At 41.8% G+C, this 25,878-nt stretch overlaps 1 protein-coding gene and 1 non-coding gene across 3 annotated transcripts in view; one reads left to right on the forward strand and one right to left on the reverse strand.

Moving 5' to 3' along the window:
* The window catches only part of FSHR (follicle stimulating hormone receptor), a 167,614-nt gene extending 156,120 nt beyond the window's left edge, over window positions 1-11,494 (forward strand). For both annotated transcript variants that reach the window (XM_069494448.1, XM_069494449.1), the window contains 2 exons: window positions 5,093-5,278; window positions 9,688-11,494. In XM_069494448.1, coding sequence (XP_069350549.1) covers window positions 5,093-5,278; window positions 9,688-10,921 — 1,420 coding nt within the window. In that variant the 3' untranslated portion in view covers window positions 10,922-11,494. The remainder of the gene's footprint in view (window positions 1-5,092; window positions 5,279-9,687) is intronic.
* A 10,565-nt stretch (window positions 11,495-22,059) lies between these two features.
* On the reverse strand, window positions 22,060-22,202 carry LOC138400343 (U4 spliceosomal RNA). The gene has a single exon (XR_011236245.1). It is a non-coding gene; the product is annotated as a U4 spliceosomal RNA (small nuclear RNA).
* Window positions 22,203-25,878: the final 3,676 nt, after the last annotated feature.

Raw genomic sequence — 25,878 nt, forward strand, 5'->3', positions numbered from 1 at the left:
CTAAACACTGAATTGCATTCAGGTCAATCCACACAACATATTCTGCTCATTCCCTAATGCACGTCTGTCTCCTTGTAAACTTCGCACAAGGTTGCTCCCTTCCTTGGTAACTCTGATACTCTCAGTCACATAATTTCCTGCTGCACAAGCACCATTTTGCTGAGCCCACTTTAAACCGGATTTCTGGATTCCTCAGTCTGCCTTACATCCCTCTCCTGTTAGAATCAGCTCTCCTGTAAGATTTCTCCAGCTTCTCATTTTTTGACAATACTAAGGCATCTCTGCTAATGAGACAACTACTGATTGAATAGATTTGAGCCCAGCCCTGTGCCAGATATGATACAGAACACAAAAGTGTCTTAATAATCCCTGATATCTCAGGGCATCTGAAATCTGGCTGAGGAGACAAACATACATACATGAAAATAACCGTATGAAACAATAGAAGAGCCAACACAAGGTACAAGACTTTGGAGGTCAGAGGATGTCACAGTTGGCTGGGGTGATCTCTCTATTCCCTTTCCCGATCATTCTCCAATGTCATTTCCCAGTATATCTTCAAACAAAGCAATAATTTTCTGGGTCCTTACAACAATAAAGTCAGTGCTACCTTCAAGGAGAGATAAAATAGAAATACAAATAGCTAGTACATAAAGCAAAACATAGTAAGTGGCAAGAGGCAGAAAGTATGCAGAATATAATGCTATTGCATTCTTACTGGCTTTCAAGGAAAAATTACCTCTATAACCATTAAAAATTATGGAGGTGACGAAGTCATAGAGACCTCAGTGGAGTCTGTGTTGGTTCTCTATTGCTGCATTAAAACTTAGTGGCTTAAAACAACCATTCCATTTGCTCACAATTTTGTATGACAGAAATTTGGATGGCTTGTCTCTAATCCCTGCGATGTCTGCTCAGGTGGCTGGGTGTGAGGGATCCACTTCCAAGCTGTTCCCTTCACTCACATGCCTGCTGCATCTGTGGCCAGATTCCAGGGTAGAGCAAATAGACCATTGATGAGTAGAGTGTCAAAGAAATTGCAGTCACCTTTAATCTACCACAGAGTATATGAGATAATAGGATGAATATTCCATGTAATATAAAAATTTGTTTCTTTGGAAATTTTCAATTAATGTGATTTTTTTAAATATTCTAAACTCAAGGAGGCATAATTAAGAAAAAAAATTGTCTTCTGTTTTGTATTGCTTGCTTTGAAAAATATGAAAAAATGTTCATAATAGGTAAAGGTTTAACTGTTTAAATTGTTTCTAAAAGGACTTTTTATATTCTTTTATCTCATTCCTTGGAGGGAGCCTTCAACTGTTTAGAAAAACAGGGAATTGGGTCTCAATTTTTGCTTTCTTCTACACTTGAGAAAAAAAGAGGAGCCCCAATGCCAGATGAAACGAGAACTTGATCTCGGAGAACAGAGCAAGTGTTGCTAGCAGAACTGGTCATAAGAGGGATTGACTAAAGAGAGAAACCAGAAACATCTCCTGTGGCAGAAAAAGTTGGGAAGCTCTGGAACAATGGCAAATATAAATGGAGAGCTGGCTGGGACAGCTGGGTCATTTGGCAGCAGAGAGCAAAGTCTCATCACAAAGACAAGGGTTGGACCAGACTCTTATCTCCAGGGACCCCAAATCTGAAGAATTATAATTCAAGAGCAGGAACTAGAAGATACCTTGAAACACCAGAACCTTTACTCTGCAGTGACAGCAATGGATATTTTAAGAAGTAGTCAGATTCCAGATAAAGTGGTATGTAAAGCCAAGAAGTTTTTCTGAGAGGGAAGTGAAAGAAAGAGTGGAATCAAGGATGACTTCAAAATCTTTGCACAAACAACTGGAAAGAATGCAGGTTTTCAGAAAAGATCAGGAACTCAATTTTTAATATCCAAAGCTTGACCTGTCTATTAGACATCTAAGTGGAGATTACTAGGAGATGGTTGAATGTGAGTCTGGAGTTCATGTGAAAGAACCTACCTAGAAATAAAAATTTTAGATCCATCAGTATATAAATAGTGTTTAAATCATAAGGCTGAATGAGCTCAACTACACAAGTTAGTGAAGGTAGAGAAAAGAAGTCTAGGCACTGAGTTCATAGGTATTCTTAATGATTGGCAGTCAGGGAGGGACCAGCAAATATGAAGAAACTTCTGAAGAGTTAGGAGACCAGTATTACATAAAGAAAGTTACCAAGAAGTTCAAAAATTCTAAATTCGTATGGTCCTAAAAGAAGTCATCAAAAATATATGAGGCAAAAATTGACAAAACTAGAAGTGTACAAATCCAAAAATCATAGTGATTTTAATACACTTCTCTCAGTGATAGAACAACCAAAACATTGATAAGTATACAAAAAATTTGAATAGTATGAACAAATTTGATCAAATTGGCATCTAACAAAGAAGAGAGTAACTGTAATATACATATATGTACTATATAAAGGTAATCATTAGTTCTGAAAATGTAAATGTTCCTAAATATTAAACAGGGGATCAACAATCCGGTAACCACTAACCCTAAGACCTGAGCAGCAAGTAAGGAAGTGAGTCTTACTGATGCCCAGGAACTGGGCCAACTGGTAGAAGCTGGATCCTCAGCAGATCTGTTCAATGACAGCTGAAGATTCAGCTGTGGCCTGAGACAGAGGAGGGATGAGACACACCTTAATTTTTACCTACTCTCAAATCTCCCAGCAGTGTCATTTGCTAAAGCCAAGTGGAAGCTGATTGACAAGCTGGTACCTGGTAAATGGAACCCACAGGGATCATGCCTCCTGCAATACAGAGCTGAGTACAGAGAAGGGCACGGAATGGATGCAACAGACAGCAAGAAAATCCCCAGGACACTCTATCCAGTGATCTGTCCTTCATCCTAAGAGCAATGGTGAATCACTGAAGAGTTTTGAGCAGGAAATCATGATCTGATTGGCATTTTTAAAATCTGCAGTGTAGAGACTGCATTAAAGAAAGAAATAGATGGTCACGGGAAGAACAGTTATGAGACTATTGCATATGTCTAGGCAGAGATTATGGTGACTGAGACCAAAGTAACAGGAGAAGGAAGTAGACTGATTTGAAATACATTTAAAAGGTAGGCTTGAGAGGACAGAGACTGATGTCTGAGTGAGGGAGTGAAGGGAGTGAAGGGAGTCAAGGATGGTGCCCAGATTTCTGTTTTGGATGACAGGGGAAAAACAAGGATGAATATAAGAATGATGGTAAGTTCAGTTTTGATGCCCACAAGCCATCAAAATGGTGGGGTCCAGTAGACCAGTGATTATCTGGGCCTGAGTTTCAAGAGTAGGATCTGAATGGGGCCATAAATTTGGAAGCCCAGCATATGCCTAGTATCCGAAACTAAGGGAGTAGGTAAGATCAACAAAAGATTATGTATAGGCAGAATGGACCTAATTTTGAAGAAATGCCAATATTTAAGGAACAAATAGAAAAGAAGTAAAACAAAAAAAATCAGAAGTCAAAGATGTCAGAAGCAATCAAAGAGAATGTGATGCCAAGAAAAAGCATCTCAGAAAGGAGTGTTTTCCCTATTCAACATAAGTGAGAAATCAAGAAGATTAGAACTAAGACATGGCACCTTAGTATTATTTCTCTAGAGATTGGGGAGAAACTCTGGATCATGAGATGAGGAAATAGTGACATCAAGTACGAACAACTAGTATCAGTTTGGTTGGGAAAGGAAAGTGACAAACAGAGCAGCAGTTGGGGTGGGTTTCACTGGACAATAGAAAGCCCTAATAAATTTTTAAGTAAGAGAATGACACAATGAAAACAAGACTTTGAGAATGTGATTTTCACCAGATTGTGAGAACATATGGGGTAGCAAATATATATTCACACCCCCAAGTTTCATTGCTGTGAGTGATTACTGTTCTGACTTACAGGGAATGCCAGAACTAAAAGATTCTTCTTCCTCAAGTATATCCAAGGGTCCCCAGGGGTGCTAAAATGAGCTCATCCTGATCATCACTTGCTACCAACCCCAATCGGAAGCACCCACTCATGACCACGCTGCTGGCCCCAACAGGTCCTAGCTGGTGCCATTTAAATCTCCTCATTCTCACCAGCTGGTCTTGGTTTTGAGGGTTTCAGCTGCCAGTGGTGCTGCCAGAAAAGCACCCACATCTCTGGTGTTGCTGCCAGAAACGATGGGACTTAGAGCTCTCCAGGGACAGGGACTTGGTTAAACTGGCCTTTGTGCTGGCTCCCATTAGACCTCTGCTAGTTCACCTGGGGAGAGACTTTCCTACAAAGCAAGAACAGCTGCCTCTCAGTGTGTGATGTTTACCAATAATAATTGCCAACCATTACATGATGTCTGTTGACCACGAAATTCTTTATGTACTTTAATTCACTTAATTTTCACAGCCATTGCTTGAGGTAAGTATGATTTTTATCTTCCTATTTTATAACTAAAGAAACTGAAACAGACCAGTGATGTACTTGACTGAAGTCATAATTCTGATAGTAGGGCCAGGACACATAGGCAGACAAGCCTGCTGTGGATGCCAAGTTCACAACCACCACTCTGTATTGACACCTGGGCTTTGTGCTGAGGCTGCCTCTACTACCTGCCAGATACTTCTTCTCCTTATGGTGTGTTTTCTTCTCACCCTTTTCTGAAATTTGGCCACAGATTCCACCTGAGCTCATTAGAAATATTTCTGTAGCCAGCTTTATGGTAAGGGCAAATAGTCTCAACCCCTTAAGTCCTATGCAAATACATGAGTACAGACAAATAAGCTGTAAAGCCATTGGAGAGATGGCTAATTCTACTCACCGGCAACAGTTAAGCCCCCAATCAGTCAGAATGTAAGTATATCTAGGAATCAGGATGACCTATTACCTAACTTCTCCTACCAGGAACACAAGGGCCAGGACTCCTACCAAACTAAATGTTCTTGTTAGCTGAATACTCATCTAACCAAGGTGTGTTAGATGAACTGTAGTTTCCCTCCTCATCCGTGTAAGAATATCACTAGAATGTCTGCTGTTTTGGCTGTTAACTGAGAGCAGAAAATTTTAGGCCCACAGTAATCATGTTATATTTACCTTTTCTCTTTATAGAGATATTTCAGGAACAAGGATCCATTCCCTGCCTAGCTATGGCTTAGAAAATCTTAAGAAGCTGAGGGCCAGGTCAACTTACAACTTAAAAAAGCTTCCTAGTCTGGAAAAGCTTGTTGCCCTCATGGAGGCCAGCCTCACCTATCCCAGCCACTGCTGTGCCTTTGCAAACTGGAGACGGCAAATGTGAGTCTTCCTCTGTCTTGAGCCCTGCCTGGGCAATTCCCCAACGTAGAACTGAGTCCACAACTTCTACATATCTGTGACATGCAGAGAATCTACTTGTAGAGAGATCTCCCTGACCAAAGTCCTTAGGCACATTCTGAGTCAAAAATTCAGTTTTGTGGAGGTTGAGGGATGGTTAGGCCCTTTAATTTCCTTGAAAATGGGCTCACGGGAGAGAGTTACCCACATGATGAAACATCTACCAAATATTAAATGAGAAAACATGAAAAGCACCAAGCATAATGCTTGACTCATAGTTGGTGCTTAATATCTCTTCCCTCTCTCCTTCATACCAATATGAGTTTATCCTTCAAGTCTCAAAGTCTGCCCTAGCCCACTACCATCCATGTCAGCTTTGGAGGGGAGAAGCACAAATGTCATGCCAGAGATTGATGTGCATATCTGCAGCACGTCCCAACCACACTAGGCCTCTCTAATCCACCTTCAGATCTTCCCACCTCACAGGGAGGACAAATATTGAAGCAATGCTTTACTTTGGCTTTCAAGGAAGGCCAGGTTCAAGGAGGCCCTGACTTATAGAGGACAATCTAAACAGACCTAAGTCCCAGTAGGTAACTGGTTAACAAGTTGAGGTAATCAGACAGGATCTGGAGAGAATGAAGAGGGAATGGCGGTGGAGATTACACATGTTGCAGACATTTAAAGAATCCATTGGAGGTAAGAACTGAACAAATATCAGGAGTTCTCAAAGCTCTCACTCTCCCTTGAGCTCACCTATACAATCCATACCATGTAGTCGCACACAACCAAATGATGCCTTTTCACTACACTTGTGTGGTAGCCTAGAACGAATATAGCTTTCCTATGGTACTATTTCACCGTTTAATAGTCTCCTCTATTATTCCGCCTGCCCATACATATCTCTTGCTCAAGAGCAAAACAAGAAAAGCGACAAAACAGTACATACCCTAAAATGTTTTCAAAGTAATTGGGAATCTATACTAAGACCCATTGGAAGGATGTGTAGGGAAAAAAGGCTGCTTTTCAGAATTAGCACGCATCATGGGGAAACTATCCAGAATTGGGCACTCCTCACAGATTAGCTTGAAAGCCAGGAAATTTCTTCCTAACAACCAGAATTTCTTAAGGTCCTGGCTGAAACAAAGGTTTGCCTCTTTTATATTCCAGACAAGAATAATTCTAGAGTGAGATACCAATGCACTGCCAAGTCCCTAGAACTGAATACCCCTAAGGAGAAATCTCAAAGGATGTTAAGATCACTGTAAGAGCAGCTTGCATGTGGTGTTTGGGCCAATGCCAACACACCACAGGAATTTATTATCTCACTGTGTTGCTCAGACTCCTCTGGTCTCGTCACCTCCTGGTAGTATAGACATAGTCTCAGGGTTCTCCCAACCAGAAATCTCCAGGACCACCTTACGTGGTACCATGACATGAGGCCTTCCCTGATCCCTGCAGACCACCCAGCCCTCATCCCCTCTGTGTCCCTGTTGTGTAGTAACCTACCATCTGGGCCTTTCAGGGTACAGCAAAGGAGACGCACACACCTTTTCCATGACATGCCACAATGGAGTAACAAAAATTGCAATGGGTGTTGTGTTTTCTTTTGAAATCGGTGCTTAATTTTTACATGTAACAAATTCACACAAACAATACAAAATAATTATGCTATTCATAAGATAATCTCAGAATTTATTCCTTATATAGTGTTATTTCATTGTACACCACAGTAGGTATAGTTTGATGATAGTTGTATGATGAAATTGTGCCTCTGGTCTTCATTGGGAAATAATGCCCAAATTGTAAATGTGAGCCCCTGTGACTGAGATTTTGGCCAGTGGTCCTCCCGGACTTTTGCCAAAGGCTGTGTAAATCACACTCCTCATTTGTCATTGAACCAGATACAGATATTTCCTTGTCATAGTTCTGTTCTCAGCTTATGTTATTTGCTCTCATTTTATTCTTTAATATTTCTTGCATTTAGGCCATTTCTTCGCAACTAGATTTTGAATTGATGCACTGTGGCATATACTTCTAAATACCCACTCAAGGCCTGGGCCCCAGCAAGAACTCAATAAGTAGTCACCATCATTTGTCTTCATATTGCTGACATTTGCTGAGTACTCACTGCTAAGCACTGTAATACTTTGCACCTTTATCTAATTCTCACAAAGGTAACTTATTATTAGTCTCTTCTCAAACAGGCAGAAGCTGAGACTCAGAGATACTACACAAACTGACCAACACTGACCAAAGTCAAATCCAAACCCTCTGGCCTGCCTGTCTCCAAAGCTCAGGCTCTGGGACACTCTGCTATGTCACCTCCTAAGCATCTGTTCATTGATTGATCAGAGTCCAAGAATGTCACTTTTTAAACTGACCCTAAGCTGAATTCTCAGCTCCTTATGATACTTGGGATTTGCCAAGGTACTGCAGGGGCAAGGCTGTATTTCCCTCAGTTTCCACTTCTGTGTCTGTTCTTATCTCAGAGGCATACATTATTTACCTTTCTCGCCACCTCATGTCATTGGGTCACTTCTGTTTCAGAAAGGGGAAGCACAACATTTGAAATATGTTGGTAGCAGTATCAATAATAGGAATATTCACAGAAGCCAACCATAAGCTCCAAGAAGTGAAAACTCTAGGTGGTTAAGTCAGATGTCAGTCGAATGGACCAAACTGCAGTCAGCAAGTACCATGTTACTTTCTGTTCCTAGAATTGAGCTGCAGCTAATTCAATGATAGGATTTATTAACAGAAGTCAGGAGTTAGACTAAAGACCACAGAATGACCTTCTTTTCCCCTCTATGCCCATTAAAGAGCTTGCCTCACATTTCTTGAAATATTGCTGACCAAACCAAAAGATTTTCTAGGCTCTGGTTCCATTCCCTTTCGATTACACACATTAATCATTTAGCCCCCTTAGTGCAACCTGTGACTAATTTGAAAAGTTTTAACAGTCTCTAAAACAAAAGATGACACATTCTCCAACAACAACAAAAGAATCCCTTGGGCCAAGGGAAAATGACTTCCTGGCAACTCAATTTACTTCCCAGAGGTGTGGGAAGGGAGGCGAGGGTTCTCCCCAAAAGCCGCTTCTCACTGAGGTTGATGGGAAAGGTTCAGTCCGTGTATGTTGGAACATTTGGCAAGACACATCCTTTAACATGAAACAACGTCTTTACTTTCCCCAGCCACCTCTCTTTTTATGAGGGCTTTTGAAAGGTTTGATACTCACCTCCCCACTCTCATCTGAGATAATGTTAAGGTTTGAGAAAGATAGTCACTTAATATTGTTGTGAATTTGCCCCTTGGGGAGGGAGGGAGAGGTAGAGGTGTGTATGTGTGATTTTTTTTTTCCATCCAAAAAGAGTCCCAGTGTAAACCATTCCCATTCTGTAAGCCTTTGCTTCAAAACCAAAGTGCTACCTTCTGTCTCTATATGCAGTGTATTAGTAGAATACTCGGAGGTAGAATATTTATAAGTATGCTCATGGATTGAATATTTATCATCTGGATTTCATTCAAATCCCTCTGTAAGTGCCTCTATCCTATCAACAAGGCCTCTTGTACATTTGGGTTTAAAGGGAAAAGCAAGACAGGAAAGTGAGCCCAAGAAGAACCAGGCTTCCCAGGGGATAAGTTGCAATCTTGGAATAAATTAGGCCCTTTTGCAACTTGCATTTGTTCTTTTGAGCATGCACTAGGAAACTATGTAGTATGAGAGAGCCAGGCTTACCTTGCAGACAAACACATACCCAAGGACTACTGTGGCTCCTGGGGAGTGAGATAATAAAGAACAGGACCCTGGTAACATTTCACGCAAATTAGCTGGCCTCCTCCTAGCCTGAGTACCAAAGAGCCAGGGAACAGGGGCTGGCTGGGAACTAACTACAGATTCTGATCCTCTAGTTTATGTAGCTAGAAGCAGCAAATAACTTCTCATTTGAGTCAGACAACAGTCCAAATCTTCCAGTGACTGGAGTATAGAGTAGAGGAATAGGGGCATGTCCTACTCGGGCATATTCAGAGATGGACGAATGGGGATGGGGGAAGGAAAAGGGTAGAGCTGATGCCAGGTCTGTAAATTATTTGCACTTAACAGCAAGGCTTCGCTAGTCCCAGGCGCCTTCCTCCCCACATTCAGGTTGTGGCCAGATGGTTTCCCCAGTGGGCCATCCAACCCTAGGAATATATACACAAGTTGTTATACGCATTTACAGTAAGCAGCATTAACCCTTGAGCTTAGCCACAAGGGCAGACAAGATGTTAAAGAAAAAATAATCATCTCAGGAAGAAACCCCATCATTTCTACTGTGCACAAAGAGTGATGTATTTGCCATTTTGGATCCAGGCTGTTGATTCTTTTCTTTTTTGTATTTTTCTAGCTCTGAGTTTCATCCAGTTTGCAACAAATCTATTTTAAGGCAAGAATTTGATGATATGACTCAGGCTAGGGGTCAGAGAGTCTCTCTGGCAGAAGACGATGAATCCAGTTATGGCAGAGGATTTGACATAATGTACAGTGAATTTGACTATGATTTATGCAATGAAGTGGTTGACGTGACCTGCTCCCCTAAGCCAGATGCATTCAACCCATGTGAAGATATCATGGGGTACAACATTCTCAGAGTCTTGATATGGTTTATCAGCATCCTGGCCATCACCGGGAACATCATAGTGCTGGTGATCCTGATTACCAGCCAATACAAACTCACAGTTCCCCGGTTCCTTATGTGCAACCTGGCCTTTGCTGACCTCTGCATTGGAATCTACCTGCTGCTCATAGCATCAGTTGATATCCACACCAAGAGCCAATACCACAACTATGCCATTGACTGGCAAACTGGAGCAGGCTGTGGTGCTGCTGGCTTTTTCACTGTCTTTGCCAGTGAGCTTTCCGTCTACACTCTGACAGCCATCACCCTCGAAAGATGGCACACCATCACCCATGCCATGCAGCTGGACTGCAAAGTGCAGCTCCGTCATGCTGCCAGCGTCATGGTGATGGGCTGGATCTTTGCTTTTGTGGCTGCCCTCTTTCCCATCTTTGGCATCAGCAGCTACATGAAGGTGAGCATCTGCCTGCCCATGGATATTGACAGCCCTTTGTCACAGCTGTATGTCATGTCCCTCCTTGTGCTCAATGTCCTGGCCTTTGTGGTCATCTGTGGCTGCTACACCCACATCTACCTCACAGTGAGGAACCCCAACATCGTATCCTCCTCCAGCGACACCAAGATTGCCAAGCGCATGGCTATGCTCATCTTCACCGACTTCCTCTGCATGGCACCCATTTCTTTCTTTGCCATTTCTGCCTCCCTCAAGGTGCCCCTCATCACTGTGTCCAAGGCAAAGATCCTCCTGGTCCTGTTCTACCCCATCAACTCCTGTGCCAACCCCTTCCTCTATGCCATCTTTACCAAAAACTTCCGCAGAGATTTCTTCATTCTGCTGAGCAAGTTTGGCTGCTATGAAATGCAAGCCCAAATTTATAGGACAGAAACCTCATCTACTGCCCACAACTCCCATCCAAGGAATGGCCACTGCTCTTCAGCTCCCAGAGTCACCAATGGCTCCAGTTACATACTTGTTCCTCTAAGCCATTTAGCCCAGAACTAAAAACACAATGTGAAAATGTATCTGAGTATTGAATGATAATTAACTCTCGCCTTTGAAGAGTATGCCACTGGAGAGCTGATAGAGTGCTTCTACATATTTTATCTAGTTTAATCTTCCTGGCATACCTATAAGGTAAATTGGTCAGGAACTATTAATTCCATGTGATACATTAGGAAGCTGAATTATTAATAACAATAATTAAAATAATACTATGTCATATTTTATGCTTTTGTATGTTGATTTTGAACCCTTATAATGTTTACAGTGCTTTTATTCAGATAATCTAAACTGATCCCAACAAAATTCCATTAAATATAGGATAGGGATTATTCTTGGAGCTTTACAAATGAGGAAACCAAGACTCAAAGAATTAAGTGACTTGTTCAAAATTGCTTTATTTGTAAGAGGCAGAGCCAGGATTAGGTGTTCTGACTTCCAGAAAATTTCCAAGAGAAGCACCACAGTATTCATTCATTCATTCAACAAATATTTTTTAAGCACCCGAGTGATGGCTTTGTAATGTGTCAACTTGGATAGGCTGAACTACATTTCCCAGAATTCTCTTTCTCATGTTTCCAGTTAGGGTGGGCCACAGGGAAGATCCCTCCAAAGGCAGAGGGAAACAGCGGCCACTTTGTAGCTCAACACACTTTGTTGCCAATGCTGATTCAGCTCATCACTGTGAAGCAGCAGGTGGGTCTACAATTGCTCCACTTTCCCCTGGATCCTCCCTCCAGGTTCTCTGACTCCTGAGCCAGGTGTATGTGTTTAGCTCCATGATGAAGGTCCCAACTTCTGCAGGATACTTTCATCACCAAGGTCAGAGGCAACAAGAACAAGAACGTAAACGGAACTCAGTTTGTGCTTGTGGAGTTCCACCTCGTGCAATTGCTTCCAGCATGCTCATGATCTTTCCATTACGAACACCTGCCCTGAAGACTTGAGGCGTCAGCATCAGATACGAAAACATCCTTATAAAGACTTTAACCAGCCCCCCAATCGTGTAAGCCAACTCCCTGCAACAAATATTTACCACCTACGTATATTTACATACATACATATATGTGACTGGTTCTGCTTCTCTGGTTGAACCGTAATAGAAGATACACCTATTATATGATATGTGTATGGATTATAATGTTAAGAACACAGCAGCTTTGCTGTCAGCACTGAGTTCTCAAAAAAAAAAAAAAAAAAAACCCACACACACAAAAAAAACACAAGGTCTTGCTCTGTCACCCAGGCTGAAGTGCAGTGGCACAATCATAGCTCACTGCAGCCTTGAACCCCTGGGCTCCAGTGATCCTCCTGCCTCAGCCTGCTGAGTAGCTAGGCCTACAGGTACACGCCACCATGCCCAGCTGACTCTTTAAAAATTCTTTTCGTAGAGGCAGAATCTCACCATGTCGCCCACACTGGTCTTGAACTCCTGGCCTCAAGCAATCGCCCCCACCTCAGCCTCCCAAAGTGCTGGGATTATAGGCATTAGCCACCACGCCCATCCAGTATTGAGATTTTATTTGTACTCCATGATAAACCAGGACTCAGCCTCTCTAGGCTCAACTTCTTCTGTAAACTAGAGTTGGTTATATACATAACTAACTTTTGAACTTATTATAAGGAATAGATAAGAAAGTGGTTGTAAAGTGCCTAGTGTTGTAACTGGTTGGGTAAATGTTAGTTTATTTCTCTCCCCCCAGGCCAGTGCTTGGACTAGTGCCCTCTCCTGACTCTCAGTCTAGACCTCATTCCATTGCAGCATATTGCTCTTGATAAATAATCACACTACCCACCTCTATTTTCATAAATGACCCCATCTGGATAATCTGGGTGGTAAGTATCACCCATAAATTCCACCAAGCTCTGTGCCTTGGCCAAGCTCTCCTCTCAGAGTCTCAGTGTTGAAGCCGATCCTTCCTCCTCTTGCACTTTGGCAAACATTTCAAAAGTTGATCCCAAAATGCATTAACGAGGAAGTCCTTATAGAGCCAGAAGAAAAAGCAATCATTCCTGCCCATCTGACCTGGCAGCATCTCAATATATTGTGAGCATGAAGTGAAAAGTAATTATCCTTATAAGTAGTCTACAGCTTCGCTGTTTAGTAGCCACTAGCCACATGTGGCTATTGAGCACTCAGTGTAGCTAGCTTGAATTGAGATGTGCTATACATAAAATACATGGTGGATTTCAAATACTTAGCACAAGCAAAACAATTTAAAATAGCTCAATAATTCTTTCATTGATTACATATTCAGAACAATACTATTTTGAACATATGGGACAAATATAATACATTTAAAAATTAGTTTCACCTATTCCTTTACTTTTTTTTAATGTGGCTGTTAGAAAATTTAAGATTACCTATATGGCTTGTATTTGTGGCTTGCATTATATTTCTGTTGGAGAGCACTGATCTACAGCTATACAAAAATAAAGCTTTCTCTGGTGGCATTTTCCTTACCAGCCCCCATGCACCTGTTTGCTGCACTATTGGGCTGTCCCAGCTCCATCTGCAGTCATTTATCTTTCTTATTTGTGGCCAGAGGCAATGTATCTCTGAATTTAGATTCCAAAGCAAGTAGCAGCTAAATTAAAAATATGATAGAGTATTAATTATCTCACAACATGGCTTCTGATGACACACTGCTTTAAGAAATTGTGGCTCTGAGAGGCAAGAGTATGTTCAGAGACAAATACACACCAAGACATGCTCAGAAGGTATTCCTTCTATCACTCTGTCATTACATCCTGGGAAGAGATGAGACTTTTCTCAAATAAGCAAGCAGATTTATGGGCCACTAAATTCAGTGCTCCTAAACCCTCTAGACAAGGGAAGGAAACATTTCCTACACTTCCTATATTGGAATAAAAGCAATTGAAATCTAGTATATCAATCACTCTTCTCCCTAAATAGTGATTTTACAGGTAACACATCTGAAGTTGTGCCTCCTGCAGTGGAGGTTCAGTCCAAGTGGTGACCCAAATGGAAAACACATACATACACACTCAAAAGAGGTTTCAAAATAATACAAGTTTTTTTCCCTGTTTTTTTTTAAGCTTTCATTTCAAGTCTTAAAAACCATGAAGAGGACTAATAGCACCCAGAGATTTCTTAAAGTGCCCACATCTCCAGGGGTGCAATTCAAAATATTAACAACTGACACAGCCCAGGTACTGATCTCCCAGAATGGATGCTGGCTGTGAACACTTCATTTGGCTATCCTGGTATAAACTGGGTGAATTCCAGCCCTGCATGGTTCCCTCCTAACCCTCACCTCACCCAAGAGCTGCTTCCCTTATCTCTTTCCTCAAATATTCACGCATCATAAACTCCTTCAGCCCCATCCTGGCTAGCCTCTCATATTGCTTTCTTCCCTCCCCGCTTTCCTCCAAAGATGGCAAGGTAGGATCCTCCTTGAAGGGGTCAGAGCAAAGAGACTGAATGGGTAAATCCAGAGCTTTTAAGGGGTAGAGTGAAGAGATGAACTGAAACAACACACTGATAAACAATTTTTGTCTTGCCATATACAGAAGCAGTAATTTTGGTGAAAGGGATTGGGTGGGGCACTGGAAAGTATCATTTCACCTGCAGGGCTCCATGTGCTAAACATGGGAACCCTTCAGACCTTATTTCTGGGAGGGATAAATGGAGGGAGGGAGAGAGTAAGAGAGAAAGGCTCCTCTTTACTCCTATCACCAAGATGCTGCAACTCTCACCATACCTGGCACTATGCCTTATTTAGGCCAGCATCACCTGGCATTTATTAGGAAATCAGGAAAAGATCACTGAAATTGATGGCCAACCTTTGGGTTCATAAAGTGTTTTATTTTATTAGAAAAAGCACAAGCAAAGAAGAAACAAACTTTTGGCTACTGCATAGCAAGGGACATCGGAGAAAGAAGACATATATAGGATGTTTTGTTTGTTTAAAATAAAATTGATTCCATTATAGGAACAAAATAAAAGTCAGGACAAAATAAAGCTCAACCATAAGGTTGTGCTTGCTGGTTCTCATCAAAATGCTTTCATCTGCAAGAAGCAGAAACTCTAAAAATGGAATAAACAATAAGGCCAGTTACATAAGACACTCAGGCTTTGACTGGCAGCTTGATGATCTCAAGAACCCAGGACCTTTCCATCTTTTTGCTCTGCCATCCTTGGAGTATTCAACCACATCATAGCTAGGTTGCTACATGGTTCCAGATGCCACATGCAGGCAAAGACAAAATCCAGAAACAAACAAGAGAGGTTTCTCCCCTTCATGCATCTCTCACTTCAAAGGGAAGACAATTTCTCCCCAAAGACCCTAAGAAAGCATTCCTTCCTACTCATTATCCAAGATTGCTGTCCTGGCTGCAAAAGAGGTAGCAAAATGAGCCTCTACTATTTTCAACCTCTATAGTGGAAGACAGGCTCTGCCAGTCAGTAAAGTGGAAGAAGGTGCTAGAATAGGGGGAGTGATTGGGTAGGCAACCTTATCCTCCAACCTGAGTCAACCCAATTCCTCTCCCATGGGATGAAGCCAATGGGGTTTGAGGTACATGTGGCACCTTCACACCTCACATTCATGCCATCACTCCCTCCACCTGTAACCTGCAGTGCAGCTCCTCCACCCCATGTTGGTCTGTTCCATCCCTCCCTGAAAAAAAACCCAAAGGCTACTCAGATCTGAAGGCAACCACTAGAGTCAGACATTGGCCAAGAAATCCCCGTTCGAGGAAAGGTGTGGAAAAAGACAAGGAAAAAGAGAAGGAGAAAGAAAAGACACAAGAGAAGTAGTAACAAATAAAAAATGGAGTAGGATAGCAAGGAGGAGACATGAGGAGAAAAGAGAGAAGGTCAAGACAAACCAAAGAAAGAGGCAATGTGGAAGAAAGCCAGTCCATTACTGTGCCCCTTTGGGCTGGTACCCGCTCATCTTTGTCTTAAGAAAACTTTTTAAATTTGTTACAAAGACTTCAACTCAAAACACTGAATGAGCTCAGTCTTAGGTCCTAGTAGAAAGGCCCGATGGTCCTATGATGTTCTAGGTTTCCAACGGCTCCCCATACCAAGATCTGGGGAACCCCAGATCTAGTTCAAAGAATGAGTAATGGAAAATATTTCTGAAGATCTCAAAGCCTCCTCAGCTCAGACATCAGACAATGTAAAGACAGCTGGATCCATTTCATGACCCAAGGTCTTCGTCATATTTCTCCAACAGCATCGCCCACAGCCCCTGAGCATTCTGATCTGGGATAGATGAGCTTTGAAAATGCACTGAATCCCAAAGTTTGTAAGAGCAAATCTATTCCTTATGCTCTTGCTCCCTTTTCTTCTACTTATAACAGGATTTCTTGAATCCTGAGACACTCCTTATAAACACATACACAAGGAGAATATAAAAAAATCATCTTATTTTGAGTGATATTCTCCACATGATCAAATGCAAAGAATATTTTTGGCTCTGCATTTAGAGAACTTTCAGGCAATTTTCCCCCATGTGTCATTAGCTAGGGTAACTCACACTGCCAGGTATTAGCGAGTTGCATAAAGATGTAGTTGGGTCGGGGAAAGTTTTAAGTTGTTGTTTCACAAGTAGCAAAAGCTGTACCATAGGGTTCCTGCCTCTGAAGTATGAATCTAACAGCTTTTTGTTCCTATTATATTATGGAAATCAGGCAGCCAGTGGAGGGTGAAGGTGAAGGATACCCAGGGTACCTCTTGAGACTTGGCCACCCAAATAACTTCCTGCTTCCTGCAATTGACCAAGTTAGAAGGCATTGTGGCCCAGGAGTTGAAAGAGTTATTCCCATCTGTCCTTGCAAGTCAGGTTGGAGGATGAGCCTAGAAGTATGAGAACTGTGCCCAGTACCATCCACTACCTGGGACAGTCTGGCTTAACTCTCCATTGCACAGATTCAAGGAATTTCAAAACTGAAGGAAACCAGTGTTTTATTTATCCAAGGCCCTCATTCAAAGATGAGTAAATGAGGGAAGAGAAGAAATGACTTTCCCAAGGTAATATGACTAAACAGTGATCAAGCAAGGACTGGAATTCAATTATGACTTGCAGCCAGAGCTCTTCTTTATAATTCCCTCCTTGAATCAAGGGGCTTAGCTGCACACACATGTGCGTACACAGACACGTGCATGGACAGACACACATACACCCTACACTTAAACAGAGCCAGCCTCCCTGAATTGAGGACTCAGCCTAAAAAAAAACACCTATTCTGGGTAATTAAATATCAGGGGTGGTTTGTTTTTTAAGACTTTAAAAGAGCTGTGAGAATTCACATTCTTATCCTTCAGTTTATGTTAATTTCTAATCTCTGTTCTCTCAAAATGTTCCACTGGGAGAGAAAAAGTTGGGCGCACCGACTCCTGGTGACCACCATAGGAGGCGCAGAGCCCCTGGCCTTTATCTCCACCCTTGGATGCTTCCCTAAGTCTCCTTGACACAATTGCAAATGCTCTACCTCCAAAATAGATTTAGGTCAACCCTTCTGCACAGAAAGAAAAGGGACTGCCTCTGCCTATGAAGTGATGGGAACCCTTCATAGACCACCCCCACAGACACCCTGAACAACTCTCCTCCCCATCTGTTCCCTACGCAGTAGGAGCTGCTTCCAGCCCAGGCTCCCCAATGCCACAAGCCCAGGCAACGCCTCTTCAGGCAATGGCCCAGGAAGACCTCCATCCACCTTAAGCTGTTGGAGCCTTGGCTGCGGATCCACCAGGCTGGTGTGCCAAGCCTCCTTCCCAGGAAGTCTGGAATGTTTAAGGCAGCTTTTTGGGTTTCTATGTACTTCAGCAAAATTCAAGAAACTTATTTGTGAGAGGGAGTCTAATTAAAAGACATAAGAGCTAGCATTTGGAATTGTGCAAATATTTGGTGTTGGGATAAATTATATCCACTGGTGGTCACCCAGAGACATCAAAAACTAACTCTGAACAAGCCCACATGGTTCTGTTTTCCATTCATTCATTCACTCATTCAACAAATAGATATTGAGTGCCTACTTTAAGCACTATTCCAGTCGTGAGAAATACATATTTCAATGACATATAAGATAATTAGGGAAATGCATTGATGCTAGACAGTGACAAGTGCTGATGACAAAAAAAATAGATCAGGGAAGAGGGATGAGATATAAAACATTGGGGGGGGGGGGGAGGTACTTAAAGGCCTCCCTGAGAAGGTGACTTTTGAATAGAACGGAAGGAAGTAGAAAGTGAGACATGAGGATATTGAGGGAAGGGGGTTCCAGGCAAAGGGAACAGCAAGTGCAGAAGCCTCAGGGTGGAGTGAGCCGGGCATGTATGTTCCAGAAAAACAAGATTAGTGTGGCTGTAGTAGAAAAAAGGAGGTGAGGGAGAGTAGTAAGAGATGAAGACAGAAAAGTACAGGAAGCCAGAACATTTCAATTTCCCTATTTCTAAAAAGGTAGAAGCGGAGTAGTAAGAAAGAAATGCCTGAAAGAGTATAGTAAATATTAAGTGAGCTTGTGTGCGTAGATTGCCTAGCCTAGCATTTAGCACTAGGAGGTCCTGAATTCCAGTCACTTTTCATTTCCTTTAACAGCTTGCTCTACCTCATCTGCCCCTGCTCCATCCTCCCCGTTTCCCAGCCCCTATACTAATCCTCTCCCACTGTCATCTCTCCACCCTCCCCACAGCAAAGCCACGCTCCTGTGGGGCTGTCACTTTGGAAAGGATATGATAAATGGTTCATACCACAGTGATAATAATCTCTTACATTTCAATGAGTTTTACACATTCCAGAAGACTTTGGCTTGCACTGGCTCATTAGATCCTCAAAACATTCCTGTGAGTTAGGAAGGAAGACAGGGTTCTCTTGTTATAAAAGAAGAAATCACCATTCAGAGGTTAAGTGATCTATCTAGGCCATGCAGCTAACTAATGGCAGAATAAAAGGATTCAAGTCCCTTGGTTCTAGTCCCTTTAATAACTGTCACAACTAAATGTGTCCACTTCCTAGAGTTACATAAAAGTAGATTTATTGGAAACTCTGGTCTTGGCATGAATAAAGGGCAGTGACCTAGATCAGACACCTCTGGTAGCAAGACTGGGCCAGCAGCTGACCAGGTATTGCATTCTCACGCAGCTCATGGCCACTGGTCACCCTGAAACCTTGGTGGTACAAATTTAATTAGGTGAACAAGGAAAATGGAGTTACAAAGCAAAGCCCAGCACTCCAGTGAGCAGAATTTTTCCTAATTCCCTGTAACATCATTTTTCTTCCTGAACCTAAGCACAGGCTGCCCCCTGACAGACACGCAGCTGAGCTCAGCAAAAGCCAGAGAGAGAGAAACACCGAGTCCATGAAATGTACTCTGGCCCAGGAGAGCCCTAACTCATGGGCCAAATTTGGCTGTTGTCTGATATGGTTAATAAGGAGTTTGAAAACTCTAAGGTGTTTCCTCAAGAGGAGAATAACCTTTAAGTGTATCTTTGTTCATCCCTAAAAGAGCCCATTTGCTGGAAGAAAATAAGACCATTGCATGGCCTTGGCTATTTTCTCTGCTACAGTCAGTCATTTCACAATTGGGTGCTAGTTGATAATGAAGCAAAATAAGGGCAGAAGTGTGGCCCCTTCCCTGGACACCATGCTTCAGAGGACCCCGCTCTGGCCATACTCCACCCATAGGAAAGGAGTCTGGGTGCTCACAGGCCAAAAGGACATGATCACCCAAGTCCACACTAAACATACTCTGATACTTGGGACCCCAAAATTTGCAACCTAAATACTTGGGGCCTGGCTTGTCCTCCCCAGGGTGGACTGAACCCCCAGTGTACACACACAGGCCTGAAGATGGCTGTTACAGAGTATTGATGGGGCTCACAGGGGCAGGCTGGGGTGGCCCAATGCATGCTGGGTGGAATTGGGGTACAGAGAGAAAGGAGGCTCTGCAGGCCAGAACTTCTGTTTGCACCCTTGCCTGAGTCCTGCGGATGCCAGTTTGGTCTTCATGACGGAGTAGAGAGAAATCAACGCACTCCCATCCTCACTGCTGAGAAAACCACGCAAGGCACAGCTGGCAGGCCAGTGTGGTCACCTTCACTGGGGATGCATACATGTTGACCCTGCTCTGCCCTTCAGATCATTCCATCATATTTATCAGAACCCTTGACCCTTAACTCAGTCTCCATCTCCTTTCTCACTCATGCACCTTCCTGGAGACTTCAGCATCCTCATAGGCCTGGATCTATGCCTCACAATGCTTTGACTTACCCAATCCCAGTGCCTTACACTTTCATGGAGTTTGGCAACTTGAAGCCACAATCCTGATCTTGAAATTTCCAGAAATAACCCCCTTCTCCCCAATGAAACCCACTCCCTGATTCCCTCACTAATTTACCAACTTTCTCAAGCCTTTCCACCTGGAGCATGCCTCGTCTTTCAGGCTGCCGTGCCTTTGCACACGCCACGCCCCCTGCCTAGAAACCCTCCCTGCACCTGTCTGCAGGATATGCATCTTTGTCTATAAAAACTCAGCTCAAACAGCACTTTTCACTCAATGTACATCAATTAAGCACCTACTCCTAGGAAGCAGGCACTGTGCTAGGCAGCAGGATTATAAAAATTAGTAGAATGTCTTCCTTCCCCCACAGAGGCTAGTTCAGAAAATAGACAAGTAAACATATAATTCCATCTGTGTGGTCATTTAAACAAGTTACCACGAGAGCAGAGAGGATTTTACCAAATTCAATTTTACCAGGCAGGGAACGGTGCCCAGTGAGAAAGAAGGATGTCCTGCCTGGAGTTTTACACATTCAGGTATCTTCTTGGAAAAAAATACATATATTGTAGGCAAAATGGAAACATCCTGTCTGATTTCTTCTACTGGGTTGTTATCCACTTGAACAGAGTTCATCTTAGGAAATAAAGCAGCTAATATTAGTTCAGCACTTACTACATTCCTGTAGAGGAGAAAAAGTTTCCTCAGCCCTCATAGGGTTCCTGGCTAGGTCTGAAATAAAACTGACACAGGTAGATTAACAGAAAATAATATACAAATGTATTTAATTAAAGTTTTACATGACACAGGAGCCTTGAGAAATGAAGACCCGAAGACCCAGGAAAAGCTGTTCATTTGTACGCTTAGATTTGGTGAAGAATGGGCAGCTGCGTAAAGAAAGGTCTAACAGTAACAGACTTTGGGAGGAAACCAGCAAGGCCTGTCTGCTCAGACTCTTCTTGACCCCTCTATGTGGCATTTCTTCTTCCCAGGTATAGGGCGGGACTCTTTCTGGAATGAGGGTCTTATGACCTACTATCAGACAAGGTATTAATAGATCAGAGAATTTCTTTATGGCCAGCTCCTACACAGAAAAGGGGGAAGTACAGAGTAGTATTTCTAGGTTTTATGGCTTGCTTCCTAAAGAGGAGTTCTAGTTTCTGTGACTCACTTTGGGAAAGAGGCATTCTAGTTTTTTAGCCTGCCTTGGAGGAGAAAATAGAGAAGGAGAAAGGAGTATGGGAGAGGGTCAGAGAGATCTTGCTTCTTGAGGCCCCTTTGGTCTCCTTTAGTTCAAAGTGCTCAGCATTTCAAGGCACCACACTGTGGGGTATCATGTTCTGAGTTCCAACATGCCCAATGTCATGCTATGACTTTACACCATGATTCCAAGTACTTATTCCAACAATGCTGCAAGGTATTTACGTCTTATGCAATTTTACAAACACAAAAACTAAAGTTAAATTATCCAGCATTACATGGCTGGCAAGTGGTCAAACAGGATGCTCTCATTCATTCATTCAGTGGGTTTTGTTGTTGTTGTTGTTGTTCAGTCTCCATAGAGACTGTCAAAAATTGCCACTGCTGTGGCTCACGCCTGTAATCCTAGCACTCTGAGAGGCCGAGGCGGGAGGATCACTCGAGGTCAGGAGTTCGAGACCAGCCTGAACAAGAGCGAGACCCCCGTCTCTACTAAAAAAAATGGAAAGAAATTATATGGACAGCTAAAAATATATAGAGAAAAAAATTAGCCGGGTGTGGTGATGCATGCCTGTAGTCCCAGCTACTCGGGAGGCTGAGGCAGGAGGATTGCTTGAGCCCAGGAGTTTGAGGTTGCTGTGAGTGAGGCTGAGGCCACAGCACTCTAGCCCAGGAAACAGAGCGAGACTCTGTCTCAAAGAAAAAAAAAAAAAAAATTGCCACTGCTGACTGTATTTCAAGTCATCGTGACAGGGTATTGGGAAAAGATTTCAATTAGCAATAATCACGCCTCGGATAACCTTCATTGACTACAATACTGCCACTGCGTAAAGCTACATTCAGTGGTTATTGAGTTCATGTTATATGCTAAGTGTTATGCCTGACTTCGTGGATAAAGACTTGCACAGAGCAGACAAGGTGGTCACTACCCAGATGGAGCTTGCATTCTGGTGGGGAAGACAGATAATAAGTAAGTCAAGAAACAAGCAATATAACAGATTGGGACAATACTATAAATAAATGGAAGGATGTAATGAGGAGGATTTGGGAAGGGGTGGATGCTTTCTGGAACAGGATGGTCAAGGATCTGTCTAGTTGCAAAGCACAGTTCTTTTCACAATCCCTGTTGTCCCTCCAGTGTGCCTCTGCAGTACATATTTCTGGTTCCATATATTCTGCCACTTTTTCCAAGTCTAGCAAACATTTGCAAAGCTTGCCGTTGCATACTACTCTCAGATTCTTTCCCTAAGATGCTGCAGAATTCATATAATGCTTCTCTCCCTCAACAGAATAAAAAGGAGATCTATCAATGCGTGACCAAAGAGCAAGGATCATAAGGAAATTCATGATTAATGTACACTTTGCTGACTGTGGATGAATTAGTTAGGTCACTGTGATCTATCTGCAAGCTGCATGTCTGTTCATGAGCATCTCCCAATTCAAGTGATTTGAAGGAGGTTAAAGCTCATTACCTTCCCAACCACCACCACTACCACCCACCTCCTCTTTCCCTCACCACCCCCTTTCTCACACCAAATTCAGAACATCCTCCCTATCAGTGTCCTACAACACCCGAAATCCTCATTCTATCAATCAAATGTATTGTGGTGAAAAGAACATGAAACAACATATTCAAAGACCTAATTTGAAAGTTTGAACTTCACCCTTCACTGGTCTTGTGACCTGAAAGAAATCACGATTATCTAGGATTCTCAATTTTTGCAACTGTAAATTGAGGGAAACACCCTGTTTTGAAAAGGATATGTGAGTTAAAATATATGAAAAAATGTCAAAAACTGACCAAATATCATGAATATTGGTCCAGCTGAAATACAAAGTCTGCTTGGGAAAGGTACCCAGCTAATGTTATTTATCAGCTGAGCTCCTTCTCCTGCCCCCAACACTACCCTTAGGCATGGTGCTCACAGGGCTTGTGTGATGGAGGAAGGAGAGTCAGGGTGCTGGGCAGCCAGGGTGGACCACGTGGCATTAGAGCTTCCTAGGCAGCTAGATGGGCAGCACTAGAGCTCTGGGGACATGAGTATTTGAGAAGAAGAAACAGCCAAAAGGAAATGAAGGAACACTGAAGAGCAACCCAGCCATGTCACAGGACTCGGACTCCTCCAGGGCCAGAGCACAGCCCAGAAGAAAGCCAGAGCGCAGCGTGGGCCCCTGACCACCAGTCAGTCACAGAGGACCCAGCAGCAAGGCATGATTATCAGCAGAAATCAACTGAGCAAGACTCAGCTGTAACCCCAGAATGCACAACTGTGAACCCTTTCTGCCAACGCTGTGCAAGGACAGAGTGGACCTTCCAGAATACAATGACTATGAAAGCTGTCCATCTCAGACCCGGGAAGAGAAGTAAATCCACAGGGAAATGGGGGAAGTAAGAGACAATGGGAAACACAGAAGCAACAGCATGGATGAGTAGATGTAATCAACGATAAACCCTTTTAGAAATAACTTTTTTATTGCTTAAGAACAATACCAAGATGGTAAAACTGTATAGAGTATTAAGTCCTTCTGATGTTTTAGATAAGAAAAGAGATAAAAATAACTTTACATGTAGAAAAAAATGTTTAATTAGGATTATGTGCTAAAAATTAAAGGGCAATCACTGAATGGAAACACAACAAAATAAAGATAGAAATATAACTTTTAGCTTCTAAAAGATAAAACTATAGAACTATTCATAAAAACTAACAGAAAATTATCTTCATGATTTTATAATACCAAGCTTTCCTAGTCAGAACCCAAAAAAACACTAATCATAAAAAGATAATAAATCAGACTTAATCAAAATTAAACATTTCTGCTCAAAAGACACATTTAGAAAATCAAAAGGCAAGGCAAAGCCTGAGAAAAAATATTCAGGACATAGATCTAAAAAAGAACTCATATCCAGGACACATAAAGAACTCCTGCAAATGAATAAAAAGATAAATAATCCAACAAATAAAAAAGGGGAGGGTGAATACATCTACCATATGACCCAGCAACTCCACTTGTAGTTATTTACATGAGAGAAATTTTTAAGATATATCACAAAAAGATATATATATAACAGCCTTATTCATAAAGAGCAAAAGCTAGAAACAACTCAAATGTCCATCAAAAGCTAAACAGGGTTGATGGGCACACTTTTAACCCTGACTCAAGCATTACAAAGGCAATCCATGTAACCTGAAACATTTGTACCCCCATAATACTTTAAGTTTTACAAATAAGGTAAATAAGTAAATAAATTGTGGCATATTTATACCATGGAATAGTACTCAGCCATAAAAGTGAATAAATTAATGATATACCTCGTACACCACAACAATGATGGATGAATCTCAAAAACACTACATTAAATGAATGAAGTCAGACACAAAGAGTAAATACTGTATGATTCCATTTATATAAAATTCAAGAACTGAAAAAACAAATGTGTAGAGATGTATGTCCAAAAGCAGTTGTCTCACGGATAAAGCGTTGACTGAGAAGGGGAACCTTCTACAGTAATCAAAATAGTCTGTTTTGTGAAGCAGTTATGCAGATGTAAACTACCAAACCTATCAAACACTGAAGATCTATGCATTTTATTGCATATACATTATACTTCAGTTTTTTTTTAATTCACAAAAGAAGTCTAATTGTGTTCCTTTATTAGCAATTATAAAATATGATAGAGGAGGGGGAAAAAACCCTCACAATAGTAATGAAAACCATACAGTACACAGGAGTAAATATAACAAAAGAAGTACATACAAAACTTATGAAGATCTAAATAAATGGAGAAATTATGTTCATCAATGGGAAATTTCAATATTATAAATATATCAGTTCCCTCCCTAAATGAATGTATAAATTCAATGCAATACTAATGAAATTCCCAACTTTAATTCATGGGTAGGGATTCATGGAACTTAAAAGATCAATTTGACTATATCAAGTAAAGATGCATATATTATACATATCACAAGGCTTAGAATTTTCACTTCTAGGAATGTGCCCCCAGGAAATGTCTTATTCTCATGCACAAGACGTGTACAAGAATGACCATTGCACCTATTCTTTAAGAAACACCAATACATACATATGGTGCTTTAATTATTTCTAATTGCTAAACTATTTCTTTGTAGTTGGAGAACTGGGCTGTATAGAGTTGATTCTTTAGAATTTAATAATAAATCCTTTGTGGGGGGCTAATTTCATTGCCAATTTTTAAGAAGTATTTTTGTGTACTCAGAATACTAAGTATTCTGTATTTGTTATTTATTCACCTTCCTCCTGGAGTCATCGCATCCTCTTGGATTTAATTCCTTTCTCCCAAATTCATTTTACTTTTGAGCTGGAATACATCCTCCAGGAGTTCTTTCAAAATGAATCCATAATAGTAATTACTCTGAGACGTGGTATGCCCAAAATTATCTGTATTTCAACCTCAAATTTATGTAATAATTTTGCCCATTATAAAATTCTAGTAGTGCTGTCTTCTTTTCTTCTTCAGCACTTGGAGGATA

Source organism: Eulemur rufifrons, chromosome 19 (assembly GCF_041146395.1).
Source record: "Eulemur rufifrons isolate Redbay chromosome 19, OSU_ERuf_1, whole genome shotgun sequence".
In the NCBI taxonomy this organism is placed as follows: domain Eukaryota; kingdom Metazoa; phylum Chordata; class Mammalia; order Primates; family Lemuridae; genus Eulemur; species Eulemur rufifrons.